General features: G+C 38.9%; 1 protein-coding gene across 1 annotated transcript in view; it reads right to left on the bottom strand.

Annotated features, from left to right (window-relative positions):
• The window catches only part of LOC132887112 (RNA-binding Raly-like protein), a 582,616-nt gene that overhangs the window by 11,581 nt on the left and 543,819 nt on the right, over positions 1–27,216 (bottom strand). The window contains exon 6 of the mRNA XM_060922495.1: positions 2,714–2,827. Coding sequence (XP_060778478.1) covers positions 2,714–2,827 — 114 coding nt within the window. The remainder of the gene's footprint in view (positions 1–2,713; positions 2,828–27,216) is intronic.

Consider the following 27,216-nt stretch of genomic DNA (forward strand, 5'->3'; position numbering starts at 1 on the left):
TTCCACTCAATCTCATCATGCATGGCTTATGGCCAACTTGGTGCTTTGGCCTCGTCGGCTATCAGCTCATGTACGACTCGATTTTGTAGAATAACTGTTAATTATTCTACACGTGTTAATAGGCACTATTATAGTATTTTACTCTGGTACTCAGTTTGATCTACAGAAATTGATCTGGAACTTGCCCATGGACCACTATTATCTGTTCTTTATTACACAGCTTTGTTGAATACTCAAATCTGATAGGTCAATTATGGCATTCTACGGTCTATTGTTTCTGTTTCACAGACTGTTGCTAGGGACCACGCTATTAGCGGAAGCAATAATACAAATAAATAAAACCATTTTTGTGTCAAATTATTGATTTCCTTAGCAAGTAGCCATGTAATAAGTGGGATAATGTACAGTGATCTGGTCATTAGTGCAAAATAATATCAATAATTTTGAAATCTATACTTGCTAATGAGATCAATAATTTGACACAAAAATGGTCAAAATATAGGGCAGTGGGTATGTGCCATCCTTGACCACCATGCAATGGAGTAGTAAGGTGTCTCCTTCTCTCCACTAGCCTGGGGTGGTGCACTAGCAACCCCTGGTTCCCCCTGGTCAGGGTTACGACCAGGCTTGTAGTACTTGAGTCCAGGACTCAGACTCGAGTCCGACTCATGCCTTAATTTTAAGGACTCATGACTCGACTTGGACTTGAGCACTGATTTTTGTAACATGCCATAATAATGTGGCTTAAGATATTTATATCTACATTAATTTTGTACTAATTTCATGCAAGAGTGTCACACCTGCGCGCCTTGGTGCCTGCATCAGATAGACACTCGGGTACGTTCCGGACCTCGCACATGCCGTAAACGACTCGCACCTGCACATGATTAAGTGCAATCAGTGCGCCTATATAAAAACTGTGAAAACACACTTATTTTTTGAAGTATTGAGTTGCGTTGCTGACACGATACTGAGTCTTATTTCCTCGTTTGGTTTCCTGATCCCTGATTTCCTGTTTCTTGTCTTTGATTCTGCCGAGTCTATGATAGCCTGTTTGTGCCTCACTTGACCTATTGCCTGTTTCACTGTTTTATGATTTTGTCTGCCATTCTGGATTGTTTACCCGTCTTCACTTGTATTTAAAAACACACCTTCTGAACTTACTTCCGTCTCCCAACCATCTCTGACAGAATACTTCACACTCCCTGACAAAGAGAATGCACGTTCACTTGTTCATACGTCATGTTCAGGAACAAACTAATCTTAATGACGCTGAAACAGCCACCGTCAAATGGTGCGGTTGCAGTCTTGTTCTCGGACTCGACTCTGAATCAATAGTGGACTCGACTCAATTTTTTAATGGCTTGGACTTGACTTGGACTTGAACACTGGGGACTTGAGACTGGACTCGGACTCGAGGTTTAGCGACTCAACGACAACACTGTTTACAACTGAAGACTGGACTCGACAGACTGCGCGGAGGAGCCCACCACCTGGTGGTTCAACAGGCAGGAAGGTGGACCCAGCAAAGCATTTGTGGAGTGCGATCAGGGCACAGTGCAATACATAGAACTCTGTTGGCCATCCACTGCATCCTGACCTAGCTCCAGCTGTCTTGATTCTGTCTTGCCCCTGGACCCAGTTAGGTCGGGAGAAGAGAGTGGGGCTGACGGCTGCGCAACTCTGCCTCACTCTAATCCAAGTCACGCTCAAGTCATGACTTCAAATTCAAATTGAAGTCCTGTGGTGATGGGCAAGTGGCGAAGCAGCAGGTGTGGAAACACTGGAAGCTGTAGTCACGAACCTGCACACAGGTGACCCAGGGCATTGAGTCGCTCTCTGCTGGAACGAAGAAGCAGCCCTGTTTAGGATTCGCTCTGCTCACCTCCATGGAGGAAGGGGCTAGAAAAGGTGCCCCAAACACAGCCTGCTTCACCTCACCCTGGCCAGCACACCGTGGCTAGCGGGGATCCCACTCAGTGGTTGAAATACAACAAATGAGATAGTGAAGGTACTCAACCTTGGCATGTGGAATGTCAACATGTGGGCGTACCTTCAAAGCCCGGATTGGCCTCATCAATCACCTCCGGACCCACAACTGCCACCCACCAAATTGAGGTCATGGTCATCTTCGACTCCAATGGATGAACTTCATCATCATTGTGAAATAAACCCCTTTAAGGTGATTCAAGTCTTGCATCACCCTGTCAAGGTGTATTTTGCAATAATGACTGGCTTGCTGTTCATTATCCCTTACATAACATCACTCTTAAGCACAGTAGCATGTTACCAAAAACTGTAAACATACTTGGCGAGTAGTGTATTTCTTTCCAAGTATATTTTAAACATAAATATAGTAAACTGGAATAAACTCCATGTTTCTTTGAACAAACTGTTCTTCTATAATAAATATGGCATAAGATGTGAGATTCCTCCAAACATGCTCTGGATTTCTGGATGTATATGAGCTAAAGTCTCCCCCATCCCCACCCCGCCCGTTCTGTCATAGATCCTCTGCTTGTGGCACTTTATATAAAAAAAGCCCTCTTATATCACCATGTTGTCACATAAGCACTATTATGACATAGCACTTGGGACTGATATCTCCCAGCCTGTCAGAGAGATTGATTGTTTGTATGCGATCTTCATTTACTCCCCTCCTCCCTGAGCAACTCCTGTTTGTCTCTGGCAGGTCCCCACCTCCCCGCCTTACCCGCCTCGGCTCTCTGCTGCTTCTCTATCTTCTCCAGACGGCCCAGGAGAGAGTCGATCTTCAGCTTGATCTGAGTCAGCTCACGCTTGATTGTCTGGAGCTGATCCGTCTTCACTGCACATGCAGAGGAAACACAAGCATCACAAAACTCAACACATCACGTGATAGAGATCTGGTCTTATCTTCATGCATCTTTTTTATATGCATCATTTAATCCAGGCTTCAAAACAGCAAACAAAACACACAGAGCCTCCCTACATAGTGTTTTTAATTTCGCTATATCTTGTTTTCTTTCTCAAGTCTGGTTGTACATCTTAATCACCACTGGCTCAGCTGAGAAAAAAAATTAAAGAGAAAAACAAGCTATTCACATCAGAGTAACACCTCTGACATAGTCCTCTAGGAAGAGATTCCTCAATGAAACAGGTCATATTTGATTAGCACAGTGATTTTTTACACAATACAGAATGAGCCTGGTTGACCTTATTGATTCTCAGGAGGTAAAGACTATATAAATGTTGTTCTTCAAATCCTGCAAAATTGATTGTGATTTTTATAAATCTACTCCCTTAGTGGGGCCTGAATTGAGGGCTATAAGCCTCTAGACACCTGGATCGATAAAAAGCCATAATTTAAAAGCATACTGAAGAGCTAACTAAAGCAAAGACCTAAAAGATGACTTGGTTTTCATTCAGCAGTTTGGCCAGCAGTTTTTTTTTTGTCAGTTATTGATTACTGAATTACAAAAGCACATGCTGTGTTGTTTTACTGCAGATCTTTAGAGTATATCCTCGTCTAGATTTTGTTACTGGGGAGTTGTACTGTACGTTGAAGTAGGTGAAATATTGTTGCATTGCTCTTCTGGATTTACTTTGACTTTTGCACTTACTTCCTTTGTAATCGTCTTTGTATATTGGTATTTATTCTATCCACGTTCACTGAATATGAGCAATCGCATGCACTGATTGGCTACTCTACTACTAGGATATCAGCTCATATACCATGAGAGAAAAACAAAATGGCGGAGCATGTTGGTGAACCAACCAAGGATGAAATAAAAACTACTCAAAAGCAAAACTCGAAAAAAAAAGCAACAAAATATGGAATAAAAGTATTTGATGATAAGAATGTATCTTTTTTTAAAAATTATTATTATCATAGCATTTTTCACAAATTGCTCCTGACATTTTGCTGGTTTGTTTACATTCTATATGGAAATGATTTTGTCGGACGTTTTGTATAAAGTTTTTATTTATCAAATTTGCAAAAAATAATAAAAATGCTCTGTTTCTCAAAATCCAGTGAATGTGGATAGAATAAAACAGTTATTCCACTCAATCTCGTTGTACATGGCTTATAGCTTATCAGCTCATGTATGACTTGATTTTGTGGACTAAATGTTAAATAAGTTATATGACTCAGGCTTTATGATAATTATGTACTTGGAGAACCATATACGTTTCTTGCACTGGCATGATGAACCTTTATGAATCCTTACAGATTTAGTAGATCAATTCGCCTTCAGCTATTTGCATGTTTTGCAAGTTGTTCTGGATAAAAGCTTTGGCCAAATGACTTGATGTGAATGCAAATGTAAATGCAAGGAAGTTTGCTATGTTTCTTCAGCAGTAGCACTGAGGTCTTAATCTACAGACATTAGGCATGGAACGATTTACCTAATTCATAATTCGATTCGATTCATGATACTGGGTTCACGATTTTTACCTCCACCAACTTTGTTGAAGATTATAATTTCCCCTTTGTTCCTTGCGAAAATCTGAGATTTTTGCAAGTATGTTGACCTGTCCGTTTGTTTGTTTGTTGGTGCTCTAGCATCGTCATTTCTTGGCCAATCTTCACCAAAATACACAGGACAACTCATTAGGGTCACACAAAGACATCATTAGTTTTTGGTGGGTCAAGGTCAAAGGTCAAGGTCACCAAGGTCAAATCTTGTAAAAACACCTAATCAGCCATAACTTCCGTTTCTTTGTGATTTTCACAAGTATCATGTGCTGCACAACTTTTCATTTGTTTGTCTGTTCCCAGTGTAACTCAAAAAGTAGTGAATGGATTTTGATGAAATTCTGAGGAAAGGTGGGCCATGGGCCAAGGAACAACTGATTAGATTTTGATGCAAATCCAGATATGTATGTAAACATAGAAAACATCTGGACATTCTAATACCTGGCTTGGCAGAGGTACGCATTCTATCACATGCCCTTCTAGTTGATCCTGTGTTGATTTCAAAAGACCCAATATAAATTAAACAAAAAAAACAAACAAATAAAATTAGTTTTAATTTATTTTTGGTTTTCTGAAATCAACACAGGATCAACTAGAAGGGCACGTGATACAGTACGTCAGTAAAAGCGTTGACAACACAAGCTCAAAACAGCCTTCAAACATGAACTACAATGCCCAAGAACCACAGCGCCCTCTGTCTCCAGCTTATTAAATGCACCAGTCTCTCATTATCGTCATTATCAACAACCCTATATAAACACCACTGTCACTTTCACTCACTGCGAAGTATTGTTCAGTGTTTCCTTCCTGTCGTTACCAAGCCATTTACTTTCTGCCTGCCTTCTAGTATTTGACTTTTGTTTATGTTTACCTCAACCATGTCTCTTAGTCTCGTCTACGTTATCCAGTTTGCCGATCGACCGACCTCCGCCCGTTTCTTTGACTACGCTTCTTGTCTACTGTTTTGGCTCTGTCTACAGTTTGCTTCTCCCACTCTCCCCTGCGCCTGCATCCGTAAATGCCTGCACCCTGACAGTACACCAAATTCTTATTTTTTTTCTAAGAAAGAGAGATGTTGTACAAATCAATGTAACTATGAAAATACAATCAAACAGTTCAAAGAAATAAGTGAAAACCCATGCGCGAGATTCATGTTCATATATATAAACTTCTGACTGCGACTATACATTCCTTTCCTGTTAGTTTCATTGTAAATAATTAATACTACTTCTATAACAGTTCCTGAACTAGAAGGGCACTTGGTAGAGTGCGTACCTCCACCAAGCCACATATCAACAACATGAAAAATCAAATCATTGAAACCTAGGATAATACTAAAGCTGTACACCAAATTTCATCCAAATCCGTTCACTACTTTTTCAGTTACATTGGGAAAAGTAAAAAAAAAAAAAAATCCTGGCTCTGCATGCATATCCAGATGCTGGATGCACATACATGTCCAGATTTGCATCAAAATCTAATCAATTATTCCTTGGCCCATGCTCCACCTTTCCTCCAAATTTCACCCAAATCTGTTCACTAGTTTTTGAGTTACATTGGGAACAGACAAAGAAATAAATGGAGGTGAAACCACAACCTTCTCCAACAAAGCTGGTCACATTATATAGTGTATAACATATTTCTTATTAAAAACAGTCACGTATCAATCTGTTTATGTTCCAGAGCTGTGTTTAAATGTGATTTGTCTTGCTTTATGGAAATCCTCAAATCCTGTTAGGGGATAGATGTAAAACACTGAAAAAAAAAATCTATTTTAAATATAAGCAGGCTGTTTTGTTTGCTTGTTTGCTCATGTGCATTACAACCTGACAAAACTGTCTAAATATTTGACTACTTCACTGCATCTCTCTCTTTTCAAATCCTGCTAGTGGAGTCCGATAAGGATTGAAGCAGTTCTCATCAGCTAAAAACTGTTCATAGATGTCAGCTTAGTATCATGTGTCAGCTTTTATCCTCCGCAACATAGTGCACATAAGTAGCTTGGAATGAACAGATTAATATATAGTAAAAAAAAAAAACAAAGAAAAAAAAAACATGGTCATGTCTCTGCCTGCATTTGGGCGATGACAGTGATCATACAGAGGACTGCAGGGAGTGTCACTGGAATGGAGCAGAAATACGCCTTTGATGCTACATCAGTGTCAGACCAGGAAATGGCCTGTGACATCCTTCAGAAGTAGTCAGTGTCATCTGGATGATCTGAGAGAGAGAAGATGCTCTACTATCAACCCAAGATCTGCGAGACATGAGGCTGCTTGGGGATTGTCTTAGAGAAGCTTGTCACTCATAATCACGATCCCACAGCTGTCCTACAGATCAGCAAAGCATATATATTTAAACCATAATGCGATAATGCGTTAACGCAAATTCCTTTTAACGGCATTAATTTTTTTTGATGTGCAATTAATGCATGTGCATTCTGTGCCCCCTCCCCCATCATTTGGGAAATCAGGAAGTGATGTAGCATGAGTGTTAGGTTTTATTATTATGTAGGTTTATATGTAGGTTTATAAATAATTGTAATTCTTGACCAAGAAGGCAGTAATTTATTTGTGACAAAATTAAGGATTAATTTCTGTTCAGTTAAAATGACCTTATGTCTCGGCTGGACATTGTTTGGGAACATTTTGTTTATTTTGATATGAAATGTGTATTATTGATCAGAGATGTGTCTGAACGGTGCCAAGGTCTGCAATGATGTCACACACACCCACAGCTGCATATCCAACGTGTATTTGGGATTAAAAGTTAAATTTAAAGCCATGATTCATGTTAGTTTTATAGTTTATAGTTTTGTATTAGCCTTATTGCTGCACAAAGTGTTAAGACTGTATATGGGAGAGCTTTTTAAGATCCTTTATTATTTTGGACTATTGCATATACTGTGGCAGTGATTTAGATTTAATTGTTAGATCTAAGATGCATTCAATGATTTAAGTTAGTTTTATAGTTTTAAGTTAGTTTTATAATTACAGAATATAATTTAGGATTGTTAAAGACATATTCTTATTTGTTATTTTGCTTATGATTGTCTTACTACATATTGATTAAATCAAGATGTAATTTGCTGACTTAGCACACATTCATGTGTTAAGAAATTATGATTTTAATATTTTAGCTTTTCATCCTTTAAACTATTTCTGTTTAACTTGGCATTAATTTCTGACTTCGTAGACTAGACATATTATCTGTGTTTAAAAATTCCATCACCATCTTAAGTACATATTGCCCTATGTTATATCTGACCTGAAGGGGTGTACGTAAGCAATGACCTTTAAAATCTGTTTGTACCTTGCTATCATGTCATCAGAAATATGTCATTATGTTATGATTTACACACACACTGATGGAGATTATTTGACCTGCCCCAAGATCAAGCTGCTCACTGGCACGCAAGTCAAACACACACACATACATCTGAACATTCCATCAGAACAGTGATGTAATTAAAATGTGACTTGCTCACACACACACACACACACACACACACACACACACACACACACACACACACATAGACACAGATATCAAAATGATGTCACTCACTCACACCCCCCATAGACACACACATACACACATTCATGCACACACACACATAGATATCAAACAGTGATGTAATTTACACACAGATAACACTCGTATATAATAACCCTCTGTATTCTTGTCCAATTGGGGGAACTTGCGAAAAAAGATGTGAACTACATTGGGGTTCCTGTCTTTCTTTGCGACTAACGCCCCAGATGTCTGGGTGGTGCGAGGGCGGGGGTCCCGAGAAGTAACTTGACCGTATCCAACTGGGTGAACCCTAACAATTTGGTGTCAGAAGTGGGATACTTCCAATCAGGGGTTAATTAATTGATTAGTTGGGGGGGACTTCCACCTGGTTGGAAGTATCAGAAAAAAACCCAGTTGTTTATTATTTTGGTTATGTTTTTATTGGTAATCCTCGTGTATAGGCACGGGACGATGCTTTTATGTTGGTGAACCGTGTAGACTTTTGTTTACGGGATGTTTTTATTTTGGGGATCCTCGTAGACTTTTGTTTACGGGATGTTTTTTGGTGAGCCTCGTGGAAGAGCCACGGGAAGATTGGTTAACCTCATGTAAAAGCACGGGAAGGCTATCCTCGTAATTTGTTTACGGGAAGGTGATCCTCATGAAGTGAAGGAGCTGTCATGGGAAGAGCGCGCTTTTTATGCTAAACCCATAATAATTACCCTAATTAATCTCGGGACTGATTCCTTCATGCCACCATGGGGGGAAAATTGTATTGTATTAAGGTACCCAGACCCCGAGAAAAAACCCACGGGATTGGATGAATTGCTGTGGTTTAGCATTCTACACAAATTCTAGACAATTTGGCTGGCTCAGTTTTGATTTATCCTCATTCAGGTATTTGCAATCTCTAGGAGCTGAGTAATGTATCTTTTATTGTTTTAGCATTTATATAAGGCATTACTGGATATGCACAAAATAATGAAACAACAAATCAGTACTCTGGACATGAACAGTCAGAACTGTGTTCCTGGTGTGCATAAATGTCAAACCTTTGGTCAATCAAACCTGTATAACCAACTTCCAAAATCCTTATTTCCCTTATAAAATCCTTATAAGATGCAAATTAAAATGATTTACCTAAAATTTGAATGATAATTAACAATGATATATCCCAGGTACTTTTTATTCAGTATTAATAACAATAAACTTTAAGAATGAATACAAAGCTTCAATGTTTGACAAAAAAAACGCAAAGTGTAAATGTTATGTGCTCTTTTATCATCGTGGGAATTGATTATAGCTCTAAATAAATATTGAAGTTTTTTTTGTTAAAAAGAATCCGTATAACTTTATTTGTACGCCCATATACTATGTTTATTAAATCAAATCCGTATAAAATACGGACATTCTGTATATTCATTATGATCTCAACGAAAGCTTCACTGAATCAATTCTTTAGAACAAACTCGCATGCGTGTGAATCAATTTACTTGATTCTTGACTCAGAATCTACGGAAACCTTATTTGTATTCCTGTTTTCAAATTGTAAACAATAATCACACTTTCATGCTGCATGAAATTAAAGTATGAACTTTCCTCAAACCATTACGTGTGCATGAACTCAACAAATGCAGTCCATGCGTCTGTATCGATTCGCTTGATCGAGTCATTTTTATGTTTTGTCCCGAAAAAGATCTGAATCGTTTGTGAATCTCATCACTGTTACGGGAGGAGAGAAGAGATCCTCTTCCCTCAATAGAGGAAAAATCTGCTTCTTTTAGTTTCAGCTTTTGGTGAGTAGATCATCTGTATTTTATTTTATATTCATTGTGTGTGGATAGTCCGAAACTTGTAACTGGAAAGTCGCGAGTGGTCCGCGAGGTGATCTCTGAACAGGTCCCTGAGCACTCTACAAGACGATTAATGTGTTTTAATAATTAATAGTGCAGCTATTAATGCAGTTTCATGTCTAGATCTTATAAATGATGAATATGAAGTAGTTAAAACTAAGACAGAAGTATGTGACTGCAAAATTGTGATGATTATTTGTTAATAGCATTAGAACTCCAGTTCCCATAATGCTTGTGAGCTAGGCATGCGCACTAGATGGGAGAGAACAGATATGGAAAAGGTGTAATAAAAGGCATCAAATATATTTACCCTACTTGTGAATGGAAATGCCGAAAAGTTTAATGTTTAACCTAATGTTTAATGTTGATCTAAAACATTTTAAAACTGATCGTGTAGTGGTATTTTTATTAATCATATGTAATTCTAACCTTTAAATATCCTATATACTCCTGTTTCTAACGCGTTTTAGCGAAATGTGGACTTGTCTTGTCTGGGAAACATGAAATTCGATCAACAGCGAGCTAACCCGCTCTTTACTTCATTTTTGACATTTTTTTTGAATAATTGTCGTCCTATTATAAATATAATATTTTGAATAATTGTTCCGTAGCAATATGCTCTGTCTCTTTTCTCAGTCAACATTGAGATAAGACTCCCAGACTGTTACAGATAGCAATAATATAAACAACCATCCATGCAAGCATAGCAGACAAGGACACACAGAAATCTGCAATGGGCAGAGAAAATCATTATTTTTGGCACTTTCTCACACAATAAGAAATTTAATAAGTAATCTCTTTATATTACTAGGTAAATTCCATATACATAAAGTCAAAATGTCCAAGATAACCAATTCTCATTCCCATTAATACTGTTAATTGAATTAAAAATGTATTTTGAGTCTCTGTCACATATCGAATCCAACAAAAAGTGCTTATCAGCTATTCAGTTTTATTCAAATACATTCAATGAAATTGTTCGTCATTTCAATTTGCCCTGTTTTACATTTCTTTCTTTAAACTTATTGCTCCTTATGAGGCTAAGCTTACACATGTTTAACTATTGATATAAAATGGTCTGATTAACTGTTGGCTGAGTTTTAAACCTCCATACTTTTGCCTTTAAAAACCACAGAGGATATGGAATGGATAGGCTTTTAATGTATTTAGTTAACCATAATTTTTTCCAGCAAGAAACAGAGTTAACAAATGTTTACTTGAAGGATGTTGAGAAAAAAAAAGGAAAAAAAAGGGAGAATTTTTTTTCCTTCCAGTGGTGTTTATAAATTGGAGACTTGGGTTTATCTTTATTTAAACATTAAGAAAAAAACGTCATAAATTATCATGATTATGATACATTGGCTTGTATAAGTATTCATTGTCCTTGAACCTTTCCGCATTTTGTTGCACTGCAACCTGGAACTTAAATGGAATTGACATGAAACTACACAAAATATGATTCAATATTCATGTGCATCCTGTTTATGTTAAGCAGTACCTCTCTCTTTGGATCGATGTCATCCTACAGTCTCTTCTTGAGCAAGGTGTGGTGAGATCGTGCACCAGCTCGTACAATACACCTGTCAATCCAGTACCTAAACCTGATGGTACCTGGCGTTTTACACAAGATTTACATAAGAATTGATTGTTTCTTCTGTAATGTCACAGGTTCCTGCTCATCATTGCTGTTTTTCCATTAATGATCTCTGTTCTGCCTTTTTTCACGCACATGAGGAGATAGTGTTTGGACTCAAGGTTTCATTGACTCTCCTGCTGTTTTTTTCAGCTGTAATTCAAATTCATAACGCACTCTGTGACCTTCTCCCTCCCTCAGGACTCTGTGGTCTGTGTGTTCTGGTATCTGCTGAGTCACCAGAAATCTGCCAAGACACTGACACTTGCGCCTGCTCCAACATGTGGCGCACAAGGGCTTTAAGGTTTCCAGAACCAAGCTGCAATATTGCATGGACACTTAAGTATTTGAACTTTTGAAGTTTTGAACTTTCTCAAGGCTGTCATTCTAGACACAAAACACCCTGCAACTAAACATGCACTGAGGTCTTTTCTGGGTCAGAAAATGGATCCCTGACTGCTCTTTATATGACAAGCTTCTCTGTTTTGCAATCTCTCATCACGATCCACTGCAACATCCTTTGACCTGGACTGACACTATGGTGGTCGCGTCGCTTATCACTCCCTCAGAAGCACCCTTTGTTCCGCCCCTGGGGTTACCTGATCACTTCAAGCCCTTCCGCCTCTATGCCTGTGAACACCAGGGCACAGCCTCTGGGGAGCATGGGGGGGGGGGGGGGGGGGGACTGCAGCATTGTGCGTTTTTATCCAAAACATTAGACATTGTTGCTCAAGGCTTACCTGCGTGTCTAGGGGCTGTCTCTGCATGTGCTTTGATGGTTTTAGATGTGGAAAAATTGGTTTTGTCTCACCCATTGATCTTGCACTCGTCACATCAAGTTAAACAGGTGTTGCAAAATGTACAGACCCATTAAGTTAATTTATCAGTAATTTAATTGATAATTAAATTAACATATGACTATTTATTCTCTGTTCTACTAACAATCTTGAAATTCGTGTCACATCCTCTTTTGATAATGTAGGTCATGCTCTCGCACGCCTCCTTAATTCTCGGGATGATACTTGGGATGACATTGATGTTGTCTGTCTAAAAATCGTACATACTACTAGTATCAGGTCTGATCTCTCCTCCAGCCCTCTAGGGATGGGGGAAGTACTCTTTGTTGATGGTTCTTGTTCTAAACGGTGTATAATATTTATAATTTATGATATTTATCATACCTCTGTGGTTACTCTGTGTGTTCACTGCCTGATATTCTGCATGAGGCATACGCTCTTCCTTTCTCATTTGATTTTTGTCATCTTGATTGTGGACAAATTCTCTAAATGGGTAGAAGTTTTTCCCTGTTCTTGAGAGAACACGAAGGTAGTTACTCGTACTCTGGCAAAAAAAAATAGTACTTAGTTATAATAATAATACTAATACATTTTATTTAATACATTTTTTTATCGCCTTTCAAGGTACCCAAGGACACTGGACAGTAAAAAAGAAAAACAAACAATAAAAGCAGAACAATAAAACAACAACAATAAAAATAAGAAATCAATAATAATAATTATTGTTATAGTTATGGGGTTTCAAATGCCATAGACTCAGACAAAGGTACCCGTTTCACCTCAAAAGTCACACAAAACCTTTGTAAGTATCTAAACTAAACTGGTGTTTTCACATTCCTCAGTCCTCTGGTATCGTAGAACGTACTAATCGACAAATTAATTAAGGCCATGCAGGACACAGGTTTGGCTCTGTAATCCATAAGTCATTCTGGCTGAAATTCGTGTGACACCAAGAAATTATTTTTGGAAGACCTTTCCCTCTCCCCTGGAAGAAGGGAACTCCGGCTCCGGGTACCTCTGATTTGAAAATGCATATGGATGAGTATTCTGCAGCCCTTATAGATAAGTTGCATAAAATTTGTACCAAGGTCAATAATACAATATTATCTCCACCACACACCCCTTTCACGTGGGAGACAGGTGCTGGTGTGACTTTTTAAAGTAACGATTTGGACAATTGGGAGAACAATATAGTGGGCCTGCAGACATAGTTGCCATTACTTTTACTGCTGTTTTAACTGATCTTTTTCCACAGTGGATCCATGCCACGCGATTGAAGAAGGCTCTATAACAAAGTTGCGTTACAATGACAAGTTTGCTATTAACGTTTTCTCTGTGTCCCTTTCCAGTCTCTGTTTTCTCTCTTTCTGTCTCTCTATTTCTGAGCTCTACACAGATTTGACTGAGAATCCTCAAGACGTTGTGAACAAAGAGGGGAAGAGATCTTGTGCCCCGTTTGGAACCAATCATACTCACTACAACCACGACAGTCCTCATCACGGGTTTCGTGACTTCATTGTTGCTCGGGGCAGGGCTACCCGCCCGAGCCTTCATGACTGCTTCATCTTTGCTCGGGGCAGGGTTACCCGCCCGAGCCTTCTGGACCACTTCATTGCTCGGAGCAGGGTTACCCGCTCGAGCTGGACTTCGAGGCAACATCTTCTGGCAATTTGCTAACTGGACTGCACAAGCGCACACCATACGAATGTGTTATGTCTTTCATCTGATGCCGTTTTCTACTATTATTACACATCTCTATGCTCTGAAACTCTGTATTCTTACAGGACTCTGTTTTCACTATAGGTCGATATGCCGTCTAATTTCATTTTCCCTCACTGTTTTAGAACAAATTACTCTGAAGGAAGTAGCGTGTATTTGGGACGAATTAAGAGGTTTTGAGTTTCTCTAAGCTCCGGTGAGGTGGGACGAGGGCTGATCGGGCATGCCCACCCTCTGAGCACCAATATACGTCAAGAAGGGCAAAGATTAACTCAAGATTAATTCTTGATGTAATCACATATATGATCATGAGGTGATAATGATCATATATGATCCTAGGATTTGATAATAGTGATACTATTATCAAAGGGGGGGATTGTTAGGTTTTATTATTATGTAGGTTTATATGTAGGTTTATAAATAATTGTAATTCTTGACCAAGAAGGCAGTAATTTATTTGTGACAAAATTAAGGATTAATTTCTGTTCAGTTAAAATGACCTTATGTCTCGGCTGGACATTGTTTGGGAACATTTTGTTTATTTTGATATGAAATGTGTATTATTGATCAGAGATGTGTCTGAACGGCGGCAAGGTCTGCAGTGATGTCACACACACCCACAGCTGCATATCCAACGTGTATTTGGGATTAAAAGTTAAATTTAAAGCCATGATTCATGTTAGTTTTATAGGTTATAGTTTTGTATTAGCCTTATTGCTGCACAAAGTGTTAAGACTGTATATGGGAGAGCTTTTTAAGATCCTTTATTATTTTGGACTATTGCATATACTGTGGCAGTGATTTAGATTTAATTGTTAGATCTAAGATGCATTCAATGATTTAAGTTAGTTTTATAGTTTTAAGTTAGTTTTATAATTACAGAATATAATTTAGGATTGTTAAAGACATTCTTATTTGTTATTTTGCTTATGATTGTCTTACTACATACTGATTAAATCAAGATGTAATTTGCTGACTTAGCACATATTCATGTGTTAAGAAATTATGATTTTAATATTTTAGCTTTTCATCCTTTAAACTATTTCTGTTTAACTTGGCATTAATTTCTGACTTCGTAGACTAGACATATTATCTGTGTTTAAAAATTCCATCACCATCTTAAGTACATATTGCCCTATGTTATATCTGACCTGAAGGGGTGTACGTAAGCAATGACCTTTAAAATCTGTTTGTACCTTGCTATCATGTCATCAGAAATATGTCATTATGTTATGATTTACACACACACTGATGGAGATTATTTGACCTGCCCCAAGATCAAGCTGCTCATTGGCACGCAAGTCAAACACACACACACATACATCTGAACATTAAAATGTGACTTGCTCACACACACACACACACACACACACATAGACACAGATATCAAAATGATGCCACTCACTCACACCCCCCCATAGACACACACATTCATGCACACACACACATAGATATCAAACAGTGATGTCATTTACACACAGATAACACTCGTATATAATAACCCTCTGTATTCTTGTCCAATTGGGGGAACTTGCGAATAAAGATGTGAACTACATTGGGGTTCCTGTCTTTCTTTGCGACTAACCCCCCAGACGTCTGGGTGGTGCGAGGGTGGGGGTCCCGAGAAGTAACTTGACCGTATCCGACTGGGTGAACCCTAACAATGAGCGAGCAAGTGATGTAGCAAATAGCTGGTCGGCTTAAGTAGTGATAAAGTGCACTTATGTACAGAATCAACTTACAACCCCGATTCCAAAAAAGTTGGGACAAAGTACAGATTGTAAATAAAAACGGAATGCAATAATTTACAAATCTCAAAAACTGATATTGTATTCACAATAGAACATAGACAACATATCAAATGTTGAAAGTGAGACATTTTGAAATTTCATGCCAAATATTAGCTCATTTGAAATTTCATGACAGCAACACATCTCAAAAAAGTTGGGACAGGGGCAATAAGAGGCTGGAAAAGTTAAAGGTACAAAAAAGGAGCAGCTGGAGGACCAAATTGCAACTCATTAGGTCAATTGGCAATAGGTCATTAATATGACTGGGTATAAAAAGAGCATCTTGGAGTGGTAGCGGCTCTCAGAAGTAAAGATGGGAAGAGGATCACCAATCCCCCTAATTCTGCGCCGACAAATTGTGGAGCAATATCAGAAAGGAGTTCAACAGTGTAAAATTGCAAAGAGTTTGAACATATCATCATCTACAGTGCATAATATCATCAAAAGATTCAGAGACTCTGGAAGAATCTCTGTGCGTAAGGGTCAAAGCCGGAAAACCATACTGGGTGGCTGTGATCTTCGGGCCCTTGGATGGCACTGCATCGCATACAGGCATGCTTCTGTATTGGAAATCACAAAATGGGTTCAGGAATATTTCCAGAGAACATGATCCGTGAACACAATTCACTGTGCCATCCGCCGTTGCCAGCTAAAACTCTATAGTTCAAAGAAGAAGCCGTATCTAAACATGATCCAGAACCGCAGACGTCTTCTCTGGGCCAAGGCTCATTTAAAATGGACTGTGGCAAAGTGGAAAACTGTTCTGTGGTCAGACAAATCAAAATTTGAAGTTCTTTATGGAAATCAGGGACGCCGTGTCATTCGGACTAATTGAGGAGAAGGACGACCCAAGTTGTTATCAGCGCTCAGTTCAGAAGTCTGCATCTCTGATGGTATGGGGTTGTATTAGTGAGTGTGGCATGGGCAGCTTACACATCTGGAAAGACACCATCAATGTTGAAAGGTATATCCAGGTTCTACAGCAACATATGCTCCCATCCAGATGACGTCTCTTTCAGGGAAGACCTTGCATTTTCCAACATGACAATGCGAAACGGGGCAGCACGGTGGTGTAGTGGTTAGCGAGAAGCAAGAAGGTCCGGGTTCGAGCCCCGTGGCTGGCGAGGGCCTTTCTGTGTGGAGTTTGCATGTTCTCTCCGTGTCCGTGTGGGTTTCCTCTGGGTGCTCCGGTTTCCCCCACAGTCCAAAGACATGCAGGTTAGGTTAACTGGTGACTCTAAATTGACCGTAGGTGTGAATGTGAGTGTGAATGGTTGTCTGTGTCTATGTGTCAGCCCTGTGATGACCTGGAGACTTGTCCAGGGTGTACCCCGCCTTTCGCCCGTAGTCAGCTGGGATAGGCTCCAGCTTGCCTGCGACCCTGTAGAACAGGATAAAGCGGCTACAGATAATGAGATGAGATGAGATGAGACAATGCCAAGCCACATACTGCATCAATTACAGCATCATGGCTGCGTAGAAGAAGGGTCCGGGTACTGAACTGGCCAGCCTGCAGTCCAGATCTTTCACCCATAGAAAACATTTGGCGCATCATAAAATGGAAGATATGACAAAAAAGACCTAAGACAGTTGAGCAACTAGAATCCTACATTAGACAAGAATGGGTTAACATTCCTATCCCTAAACTTGAGCAACTTGTCTCCTCAGTCCCCAGACGTTTACAGACTGTTGTAAAGAGAAAAGGGGATGTCTCACAGTGGTAAACGTGGCCTTGTCCCAACTTTTTTGAGATGTGTTGTTGTCATGAAATTTAAAAATCACCTAATTTTTCTCTTTAAATGATACATTTTCTCAGTTTAAACATTTGATATGTCATCTATGTTCTATTCTGAATAAAATATGGAATTTTGAAACTTCCACATCATTGCATTCCGTTTTTATTTACAATTTGTACTTTGTCCCAACTTTTTTGGAATTGGGGTTGTATATTGTCGCATAAGAAAGAAGGATCTTACATCTATAACACAAGGCAGCTGTGCCTCATGTTCTGCAAGTCAAAGTTAAGATTCCACTCCACAGAATATATAACAATTGGCATATTAATATAGAATTTAATACTGAGATTTAGATTTGATGAGTTTTACCTAAAATATATATTAAACATTTTAATATAGAATTAAGATTTTATTTTATATATTTAAAATGATAGATTTGAGTCGGCCCTGTGATGACCTGGCGACTTGTCCAGGTTGTACCCCGCCTTTCACCCGAAGTCAGCTGGGATAGGCTCCAGCTTGCCTGCGACCCTGTAGAACAGGATAATGCGGCTAGAGATAATGAGATGAGATGAGATTTGAGTCAATATTTATTTAATATTTCCTTCATATCTATTTATTTTTTGGTCAAGAATAACAGTTCGGACTTTCATTAAGTTTTATAGCATATTTAAAGCTAGACGGCCTTTCGATTTCATAAATTCAGTGAAATTTAGTTCCCTACGAAATTTGCTCATTGTGATACATGTTTATTTCTGTAATAGCTCACAAAATATCAGGCCATTCTGTGGCTGGGAAGTTATTTAATTTGAGGGGATTCGCGAGCAAATAATGTGCATGAAATCGCTCGCTTCAAGCAGTCAAGCAGACAGAGGAGGTCCATGTGTTTGTGCATGTGCAGGTTTACCTTTGACCGTGCACTGACAGTTCCATCATTCTGTCGCGAAACGAACAGCCGATCACACCGAGGTGCTTGCTGACCACCGATATTTTTTAGTTTGGTTCTGTGTTTCCTTTCCTTCGCATATAACATAACGTCTTTTCTTCTCACTTTCCGTTACTGTAGTTGGTTTTTCACGTTTCATTCGCACACTCACGTCCTCCATTTTTCTTTTCTGTTTCAAATTTGTATATCCCACAATGCCTTGCGCAAACGGGGAAAGCCCACCATGTGATGCGTGATGTAGTATCTTGAATTGGGTCATGGTGAAGCAGGAAAAAATAGCGGAGAATTTAGGGCCACGTGGTCCTAAATTCATTAATTGTTCTATTAAAAAAACAAATAAAATTGGAAGTCTGTGATTCAAATTCAGTAGCTTTCGGTCCACTAAACAAAAATAACTGGGTGTCGGGGAAAATTATTTTTATTACCTACACTTGAAAAATCTGAAAGGCAGTCTACCTTTAGGATTTAAGATTTACTGTTTATAATTAATATTATAGACAGAGGTACAGTATATATTTCATATTTTATTTATTTATAGCTAGTATCCCCAATTATTAGGCTACTTGTGGCCAGCTATAAGTTTGACACTTTAATAAAGTTGTTGATTGAGTGACTGACTGATTCTGACTGTTTACATAAAATGTGTGTGTTTTTATATGCTTCTGATGTTCCAGAGGGGAGAAGAGATGTGTTAAGGTCCAGGTGTGTGTGTGTGTGTGTGTGTGTAAGCATGCAGTGAGAGTCTGTTTTATTCTGAGAAATGTGTGACTTCTGTAAAAGTGTTTATAAACGCAGTTTTTGCTCATGCATGTACCAGTGAGTTTTTGCATTTTACTGGAAAACATCTTTATGAGCTGTGTGGCTGAACAAATTTATTTATTTAGGTTTTGTATTTTTATTTTCTTTATTTAAACATAGCCACTACTATTGTCCAGAGTCGACATCACAGAGTTTCTTTAGTTAATTTTATTGCACAGTGGTGCTTGAAAGTTTGTGAACTCTTTCGAATTTTCTATATTTCTGCATAAATATGACCTAAAACATCATTAGATTTTCACACAAGTCCTAAAAGTAGATAAAGAGGACCCAGTTAAACAAATGAGACAAAAATATTATACTTGGTCATTTATTTATTGAGGAAAATTATCCAATATTAGTGGCAAAAGTATGTGAACCTCTAGGATTAGCAGTTAATTTGAAGGTGAAATTAGAGTCAGGTGTTTTCAATCAATGGGATGACAATCAGGTGTGAGTGGGCACCCTGTTTTATTTAAAGAACAGGGATCTATCAAAGTCTGATCTTCACAACATGTTTGTGGAAGTGTATCATGGGACAAACAAAGGAGATTTTCTGAGGACCTCAGAAAAAGTGTTGCTGATGCTCATCAGGCTGGAAAAGGTTACAAAACCATCTCGAAAGAGTTTGGACTCCACCAATCCATAGTCAGACACATTGTGTACAAATGGAGGAAATTCAAGACCATTGTTATCCTCCCCAGGAGTGGTTGACCAACAAAGATCACTCCAAGAGCAAGGCATGTAATAGGCGACAAGGTCACAAAGGACCCCAGGGTAACTTCTAAGCAACTGAAGGCCTCTCTCACATTGGCTAATGTTAATGTTCATGAGTCCACCATCAGGAGAACACTGAACAACAATGGTGTGCATGGCAGGGTTGCAAGGAGAAAGCCACTGCTCTCCAAAAAGAACATTGCTGCTCGTCTGCAGTTTGCTAAAGATCACGTGGACAAGCCAAAAAGCTATTGGAAAAATGTTTTGTGGACGGATGAGACCAAAATAGAACTTTTTGGTTTAAATGAGAAGCGTTATGTTTGGAGAAAGGAAAACACTGCATTCCAGCATATGAACCTTATCCCATCTGTGAAACATGGTGGTGGTAGTCTCATGGTTTGGGCCTGTTTTGCTGCATCTGGGCCAGGACGGCTTGCCCTCATTGATGGAACAATGAATTCTGAATTATACCAGTGAATTCTAAAGGAAAATGTCAGGACATCTGTCCATGAACTGAATCTCAAGAGAAGGTGGGTCATGCAGCAAGACAACGACCCTAAGCACACAAGTCGTTCTACCAAAGAATGGTTAAAGAAGAATAAAGTTAATGTTTTGGAATGGCCAAGTCAAATAAATGACCAAGTATCATATTTCTGTCTCATTTGTTTAACTGGGCTCTCTTTATCTACTTTTAGGACTTGTGTGAAAATCTGATGATGTTTTAGGTCATTTATGCAGAAATATAGAAAATTCTAAAGGGTTCACAAATTTTCAAGCACCACTGTGTAGTTTGAGGCTGGAAGTTGACAGAGACTAGTGGAAAATACTAGATTGTTTTGTTCACACTGAATTGTGCTAAAGCCTCAACATTATAAACTTAACACTGAAATGCAGTGGAATAATAAAATACCCACAAAAATAATTTTTGCTGTGTGCAGCCTTATCCTTCCTGACCTGGCCACATACATTTGCATAAAGCAAGTAGATTTGTTCATGCCCAGTCCCCAAAAACATGAAAAATATCCCTTTAAGGTACATTTAGAACAGATAAAACATGTGCAATTAATTCGTGATTAATCATGAGTTAATTATGGAGAATAATTCAATTAATCGTGATTAAATATTTTAATGGACTGACCGTCCTAATTCAAACTCGTGAATATTTACAATTTTACAATCTGTTCTTCGGTCTGTTCCAGGTCCTTTAATGATGTTGAATTGATCTTGAAGAAAGCACATAAATCATTTGAGAAATGCTTTTATCCCAGACTAAGCATGTCAGAGGAGTAGCAATAGAGCTGAATCCGTGAATAAATCTTGTATAAAATTTACAATTACCAGAAACCTGTGACGATCTTGAATGATTCTGAGAACTGGCCATTTAGTAAGAGCACTTACTTTGGTTGAACACCCTGTCCTTGATAATACTACATGACATTTTCAGTTCATTCATTGGTTTTTATCCTGAAGAAAGTACATAATACATGTGAAGAATGCTTTTGTTCATCTGGAAAAAAAAGACCAAATAATATTTTAACCAGAGGAGCAGCTGGAACACACTCTACTTCTTCATTCACACTTTTACGGTACTTAAGTATTAGTTTGTGGCATTTATACTTTACTTGAGTTTTATTGACATACTCATTTCACACATGGGGCAATTAAGAGTTGTTAATCCACCAGCGTGTTTTTTGGATTTTTTTAAAACAATAAATCAAATTAAAACATAATTATTTCACAAAAATAACATTCTGTGAAGAGACATTTTTCCATAGTAAAAAAAAAAAAAAAGACAGGCTGTTGAGGGAATGATTGCTTATAGTTGCTATGATGTACGTAACAGAAAATAACTTGTCTCACAGACATTCCACAACAATAAATGTAGTTAATATTTAAGTTATTCCACAAAATCAAGTCGTACATGAACTGATAGCTGATGAGGCGCATAGAGCCGTGATGGCTATAAGCCATGTATGACAAGACTGAGTGGAATAACTGTTTTATTCTATCCACATTCACTGGATTTTGAGAATCAGAGCATTTTTATTTTAATTTTTGCAAATTCGATCAATAAAAACTTGATACAAAATGTCCGACAAAATCATTTCTGCTGAAACAAACCAGCGAAATGACAGTACCAATTTGTGAAAAATGCTATCATAATAATAATTCTTGAAAAATAAAAAAAGATATGTTCATACCATCAAATGCTTTCATTCCATATTTTGTTGCTTTTTTATTGATTTTTTTTTTTAGGTTTTGTTTTCGAGTAGAGTTTTTATTTCATCCTCAGGTGGTTCAGCAACACGTTCTGTCATTTTCTTCTTTCTTCTTCATCAGGTTTTTTTTTGTGGTTGGCAAACCAGCTTAAAAGTGCATTACTGCGTTACTGCTCGACTGCCCCGTTTTAGTTACTAGGCTACAGATAAAAACCTTGTTCATCGCTCAGCAAGCCCCGCCCACTATCAACAGGGCAAATAACATGAGAGAGGGTTAACACTAGCTAGCTCATCAGTTAGCAAGCAAGCCCCGCTATCAACAGAGCAATGACCATAGCATGTGACTTCCTTCTCTGGGTGAAGTCTTACCAAATGACAATTGAAGTTCGAGGTTGTCCCGTCGTCTCCTCGATAGTTCTTCTACATATGGAACACATAGCAGTGCATTTTTTCCCCACTGCATGAGAAGTATAAGCAAAGCGGACAATCCTAGGGGCTTCTCTACAGGTATTTTAGCGCCATTAACGTTAGTTTGTTCCTGAACATGACGTATGAACAGGTGAATGTGCATTCTCTTGCACAAAACTAGTATAAAATTAATGTACATATAAATATCTTATGCCAAATTATTATGGCATGTTACAAAAAATAAAGAAAAAATCCGAGTCCTCGTCTCCAATTTACGAGTCCGAATGCAGTTAATGCACGAGTCCGAGTCATCAGTGCTCAAGTCCAAGTCAAGTCACAAGTCTTTAAAATTAGGGCACGAGTCAAACTCAAGTCCAAGTCCTGGATTTGAGTACTATAAGCCTGCGTGGTAGCTCTGGGTAGGTTTCTATAGACTATTTTGTTGTTGACCTCGTCAAACCAGCTGATGTTGAGTGCCATTCGTAGCATGTTTGTATAACAGCCGTCAATGTGCTTAGCGAGTGCTTTCGGTATGGTCCATATTTCTGACCCATACAGGAGAATGGATTCTACTGTGACCTGGAAAAGTCTGATCTTTAACTCTCTTCTCATTGATGACTTCCATATCTTTCATCTGATGGCACGCCTGCCAGGCCTTGGCTTTCCAGACTTCAAAGTCATGTTCAGAATTGTTAATCCAGGATCCAAGGTAGACAAAGTCCTGTCCTCTCTCCAGCTCTCCAGTGTTTGATCTCAAACGCATTAAGAAGGCAAGAAACGAGTCCACTAATCAACTTTTGAAGAGGCACACCTGTTAACTGAAAAGCATTCCAGGTGGCTACCTCATGAAGCTGGTTAAGATAATGCCATTAGTGTGGAAAGCGTCATCAAGGTAAATGCTGGCTATGCTGAAGAATGTAAAATATGAAACATGTTTGTTCTTTTGTTTACCACATAATCCCATATATGTTCCAGATGCTATTTCATACAACCCCGATTCCAAAAACGTTGGGACAAAGTACAAATTGTAAATAAAAATGGAATGCAATAATTTACAAATCTCAAAAACTGATATTGTATTCACAATAGAACATAGACAACATATCAAATGTCGAAAGTGAGACATTTTGAAATTTCATGCCAAATTTTGGCTCATTTGAAATTTCATGACAGCAACACATCTCAAAAAAGTTGGGACAGGGGCAATAAGAGGCTGGAAAAGTTAAAGGTACAAAAAAGGAACAGCTGGAGGACCAAATTGCAACTCATTAGGTCAATTGGCAATAGGTCATTAACATGACTGGGTATAAAAAGAGCATCTTGGAGTGGCAGCGGCTCTCAGAAGTAAAGATGGGAAGAGGATCACCAATCTTTCGGGCCCTTAGACGGCACTGCATCACATACAGGCATGCTTCTGTATTGGAAATCACAAAATGGGCTCAGGAATATTTCCAGAGAACATTATCTGTGAACACAATTCACCGTGCCATCCGCCGTTGACAGCTAAAACTCTATAGTTCAAAGAAGAAACCGTATCTAAACATGATCCAGAAGCGCAGACGTCTTCTCTGGGCTCATTTAAAATGGACTGTGGCAAAGTGGAAAACTGTTCTGTGGTCAGACGAATCAAAGTATGAAGTTCTTTATGGAAATCATGGACACCGTGTCATTCGGAGTAAAGAGGAGAAGGACGACCCAAGTTGTTATCAGCACTCCGTTCAATAGCCTGCATCTCTGATGGTATGGGGTTGCATTAGTACATGTGGCATGGGCAGCTTGCACATCTGGAAAGACACCATCGATGCTGAAAGGTATATCCAGGTTCTAGAGCAACATATGCTCCCATCCAGACGACGTCTCTTTCAGGGAAGACCTTGCATTTTCCAACATGACAATGCCAAACCACATACTGCATCAATTACAGCATCATGGCTGCGTAGAAGAAGGGTCCGGGTACTGAACTGGCCAGCCTGCAGTCCAGATCTTTCACCCATAGAAAACATTTGGTGCATCATAAAACGGAAGATACGACAAAAAAGACCTAAGACAGTTGAGCAACTAGAATCCTACATTAGACAAGAATGGGTTAACATTCCTATCCCTAAACTTGAGCAACTTGTCTCCTCAGTCCCCAGACGTTTACAGACTGTTGTAAAGAGAAAAGGGGATGTCTCACTGTGGTAAACATGGCCTTGTCCCAACTTTTTTGAGATGTGTTGTTGTCATGAAATTTAAAATCACCTAATTTTTCTCTTTCAATGATACATTTTCTCAGTTTAAACATTTGATATGTCATCTATGTTCTATTCTGAATAAAATATGGAATTTTGAAACTTCCACATCATTGCATTCCGTTTTTATTTACAATTTGTACTTTGTCCCAACTTTTTTGGAATCAGGGTTGTAGTTTTAATGTCTTTAGTATTGTTCTACAATGTAGAAAATACAAAATACAGAAAAGCCTATGAATGAGTAGGGGTGTCCAAACTTTTAACTGGCACTGTATATGCTCATTAGAGCCCCATTCATTTTTTTATTTCCCCAAAGTCAATAACTAACCTTATAAAAGATGATAAGCCACATTAAATTTTCTTTTTTTTTTTTTCGTTTTACCAAAAATGTTGTACTGCAGCCTCACAGTTCCAGTGTGTCTGCTTCAATCCTGAACTTGGGGTTTTGCCTGTTTAGAGTTTCTGTGAATCTGCTCCTTTTCCCTCTGTAGGTTTTCTCTGGGTTCTCTGGTTTCCTCCTAAAAACATGGATACTCTGGCTACTCTAAATTGTCCCCAGGCATGAATGATTGCGTGTGAATGTGTGTGCATGGTGTCTTGTAAATGGCCAGGCATCCTGTCCAGGGTGTATTCCGGCATCATGCCTAGTGTTCCTGGGACAGGGTCCAGATTCATGGCAACACAGACCCAGATGATGCGGTTACTGAAGATGAATAAAAGAAAGTACCAAAAACACTATTTATACTTGTTAAATATGTATCTGGTTAAGATAATGCCAACAGTGTCTAAAGTATCTTCAAGGTAAATGGTGGCTACTTTGAAGAATCTAAAATCTCATCTCATCTCATTATCTGTAGCCGCTTTATCCTGTTCTACAGGGTCGCAGGCAAGCTGGAGCCTATCCCAGCTGACTACAGGCGAAAGGCGGGGTACACCCTGGACAAGTCGCCAGGTCATCACAGGGCTGACACATAGACACAGACAACCATTCACACTCACATTCACACCTACGGTCAATTTAGAGCCACCAATTAGCCTAACCTGCATGTCTTTGGACTGTGGGGGAAACCGGAGCACCCGGAGGAAACCCACGCAGACACGGGGAGAACATGCAAACTCCACACAGAAAGGCCCTCGCCGGCCGCTGGGCTTGAACCCAGACCTTCTTGCTGTGAGGCGACAGTGCTAACCACTACACCACCGTGCCGCCCCTAGTATGCTTTCAGTTTACTTTTTATTTACTTATCAGAGATATACTTAATAAAGTTATACATAAGTATACTTGGCTTATACTGAAAAGTATATAGAAAAGTATAAGTATATTAAGTTTAGGCAGCACGGTGGTGTAGTGGTTAGCGCTGTCCCCTCACAGCAAGAAGGTTCTGGGTTCGAGCCCCGGGGCCGGCGAGGACCTTTCTGTGCGGAGTTTGCATGTTCTCCCCATGTCCGTATGGGTTTCCTCTGGGTGCTCCGGTTTCCCCCACAGTCCAAAGACATGCAGGTTAGGTTAACTGGTGACTCTAAATTGACCATAGATGTGAGTGTGAATGGTTGTCTGTGTCTATGTGTCAGCCCTGTGATGACCTGGCGACTTGTCCAGGGTGTACCCCGCCTTTCACCCGTAGTCAGCTGGGATAGGCTCCAGCTTGCCTGCGACCCTGTAGAACAGGATAAAGCGGCTAGAGATAATGAGATGAGATGTTTAAGTGTACTTGCCCTGTAGTTGTGCTTCAGCATTGTTGACTCTTAGGTACGTCTGTGGTTCCATATAAGGTTTTTTTTTTTTCTCCTGAGTGGGACAATTTAATTTTTTCATTTATTTCTTTTTCTTTAGAGCTTGGATGTCAATTGTCATTGCCATGTTTTTATACTTTGGTATTTAATACAATGTTGCTTTAAATTTAGATTTTTAAAGAAAATGAATATGTTCTTAATCCTGAGTATCTGTTATTATTTTGTGAATTCTTACCTTTATAACTTCATTGTAACTGAAGGTACAAGACACTTAAGTTGTCTACTGGTAGTGTGCATGAGGTAAGGGTTAGGGCTAGAAAACTAATACAGTAGTATTCCTAGAAGGGTAATTGCAGTATACAGTACTTCAAAACTAAAAAATGGACTAGATGTATATAACCAGTAACTAATAGTATATTTCCAATATGCTACAAAGCATTAGTAAATTAAAAAGTGGACTACAAGTATAGAACTAGTAAACTATTAGTATATAAGTTTACTTGTGGTATACTTCTCATCTCATCTCATTATCACTCGCCACTTTATCCTGTTCTACAGGGTCGCAGGCAAGCTGGAGCCTATCCCAGCTGAAGCCTATCCCAGCTGACTACGGGCGAAAGGCGGGGTACACCCTGGACAAGTCGCCAGGTCATCACAGGGCTG

The sequence above is a fragment of the Neoarius graeffei genome, chromosome 5, assembly GCF_027579695.1.
Source record: "Neoarius graeffei isolate fNeoGra1 chromosome 5, fNeoGra1.pri, whole genome shotgun sequence".
Lineage (NCBI taxonomy): Eukaryota > Metazoa > Chordata > Actinopteri > Siluriformes > Ariidae > Neoarius > Neoarius graeffei.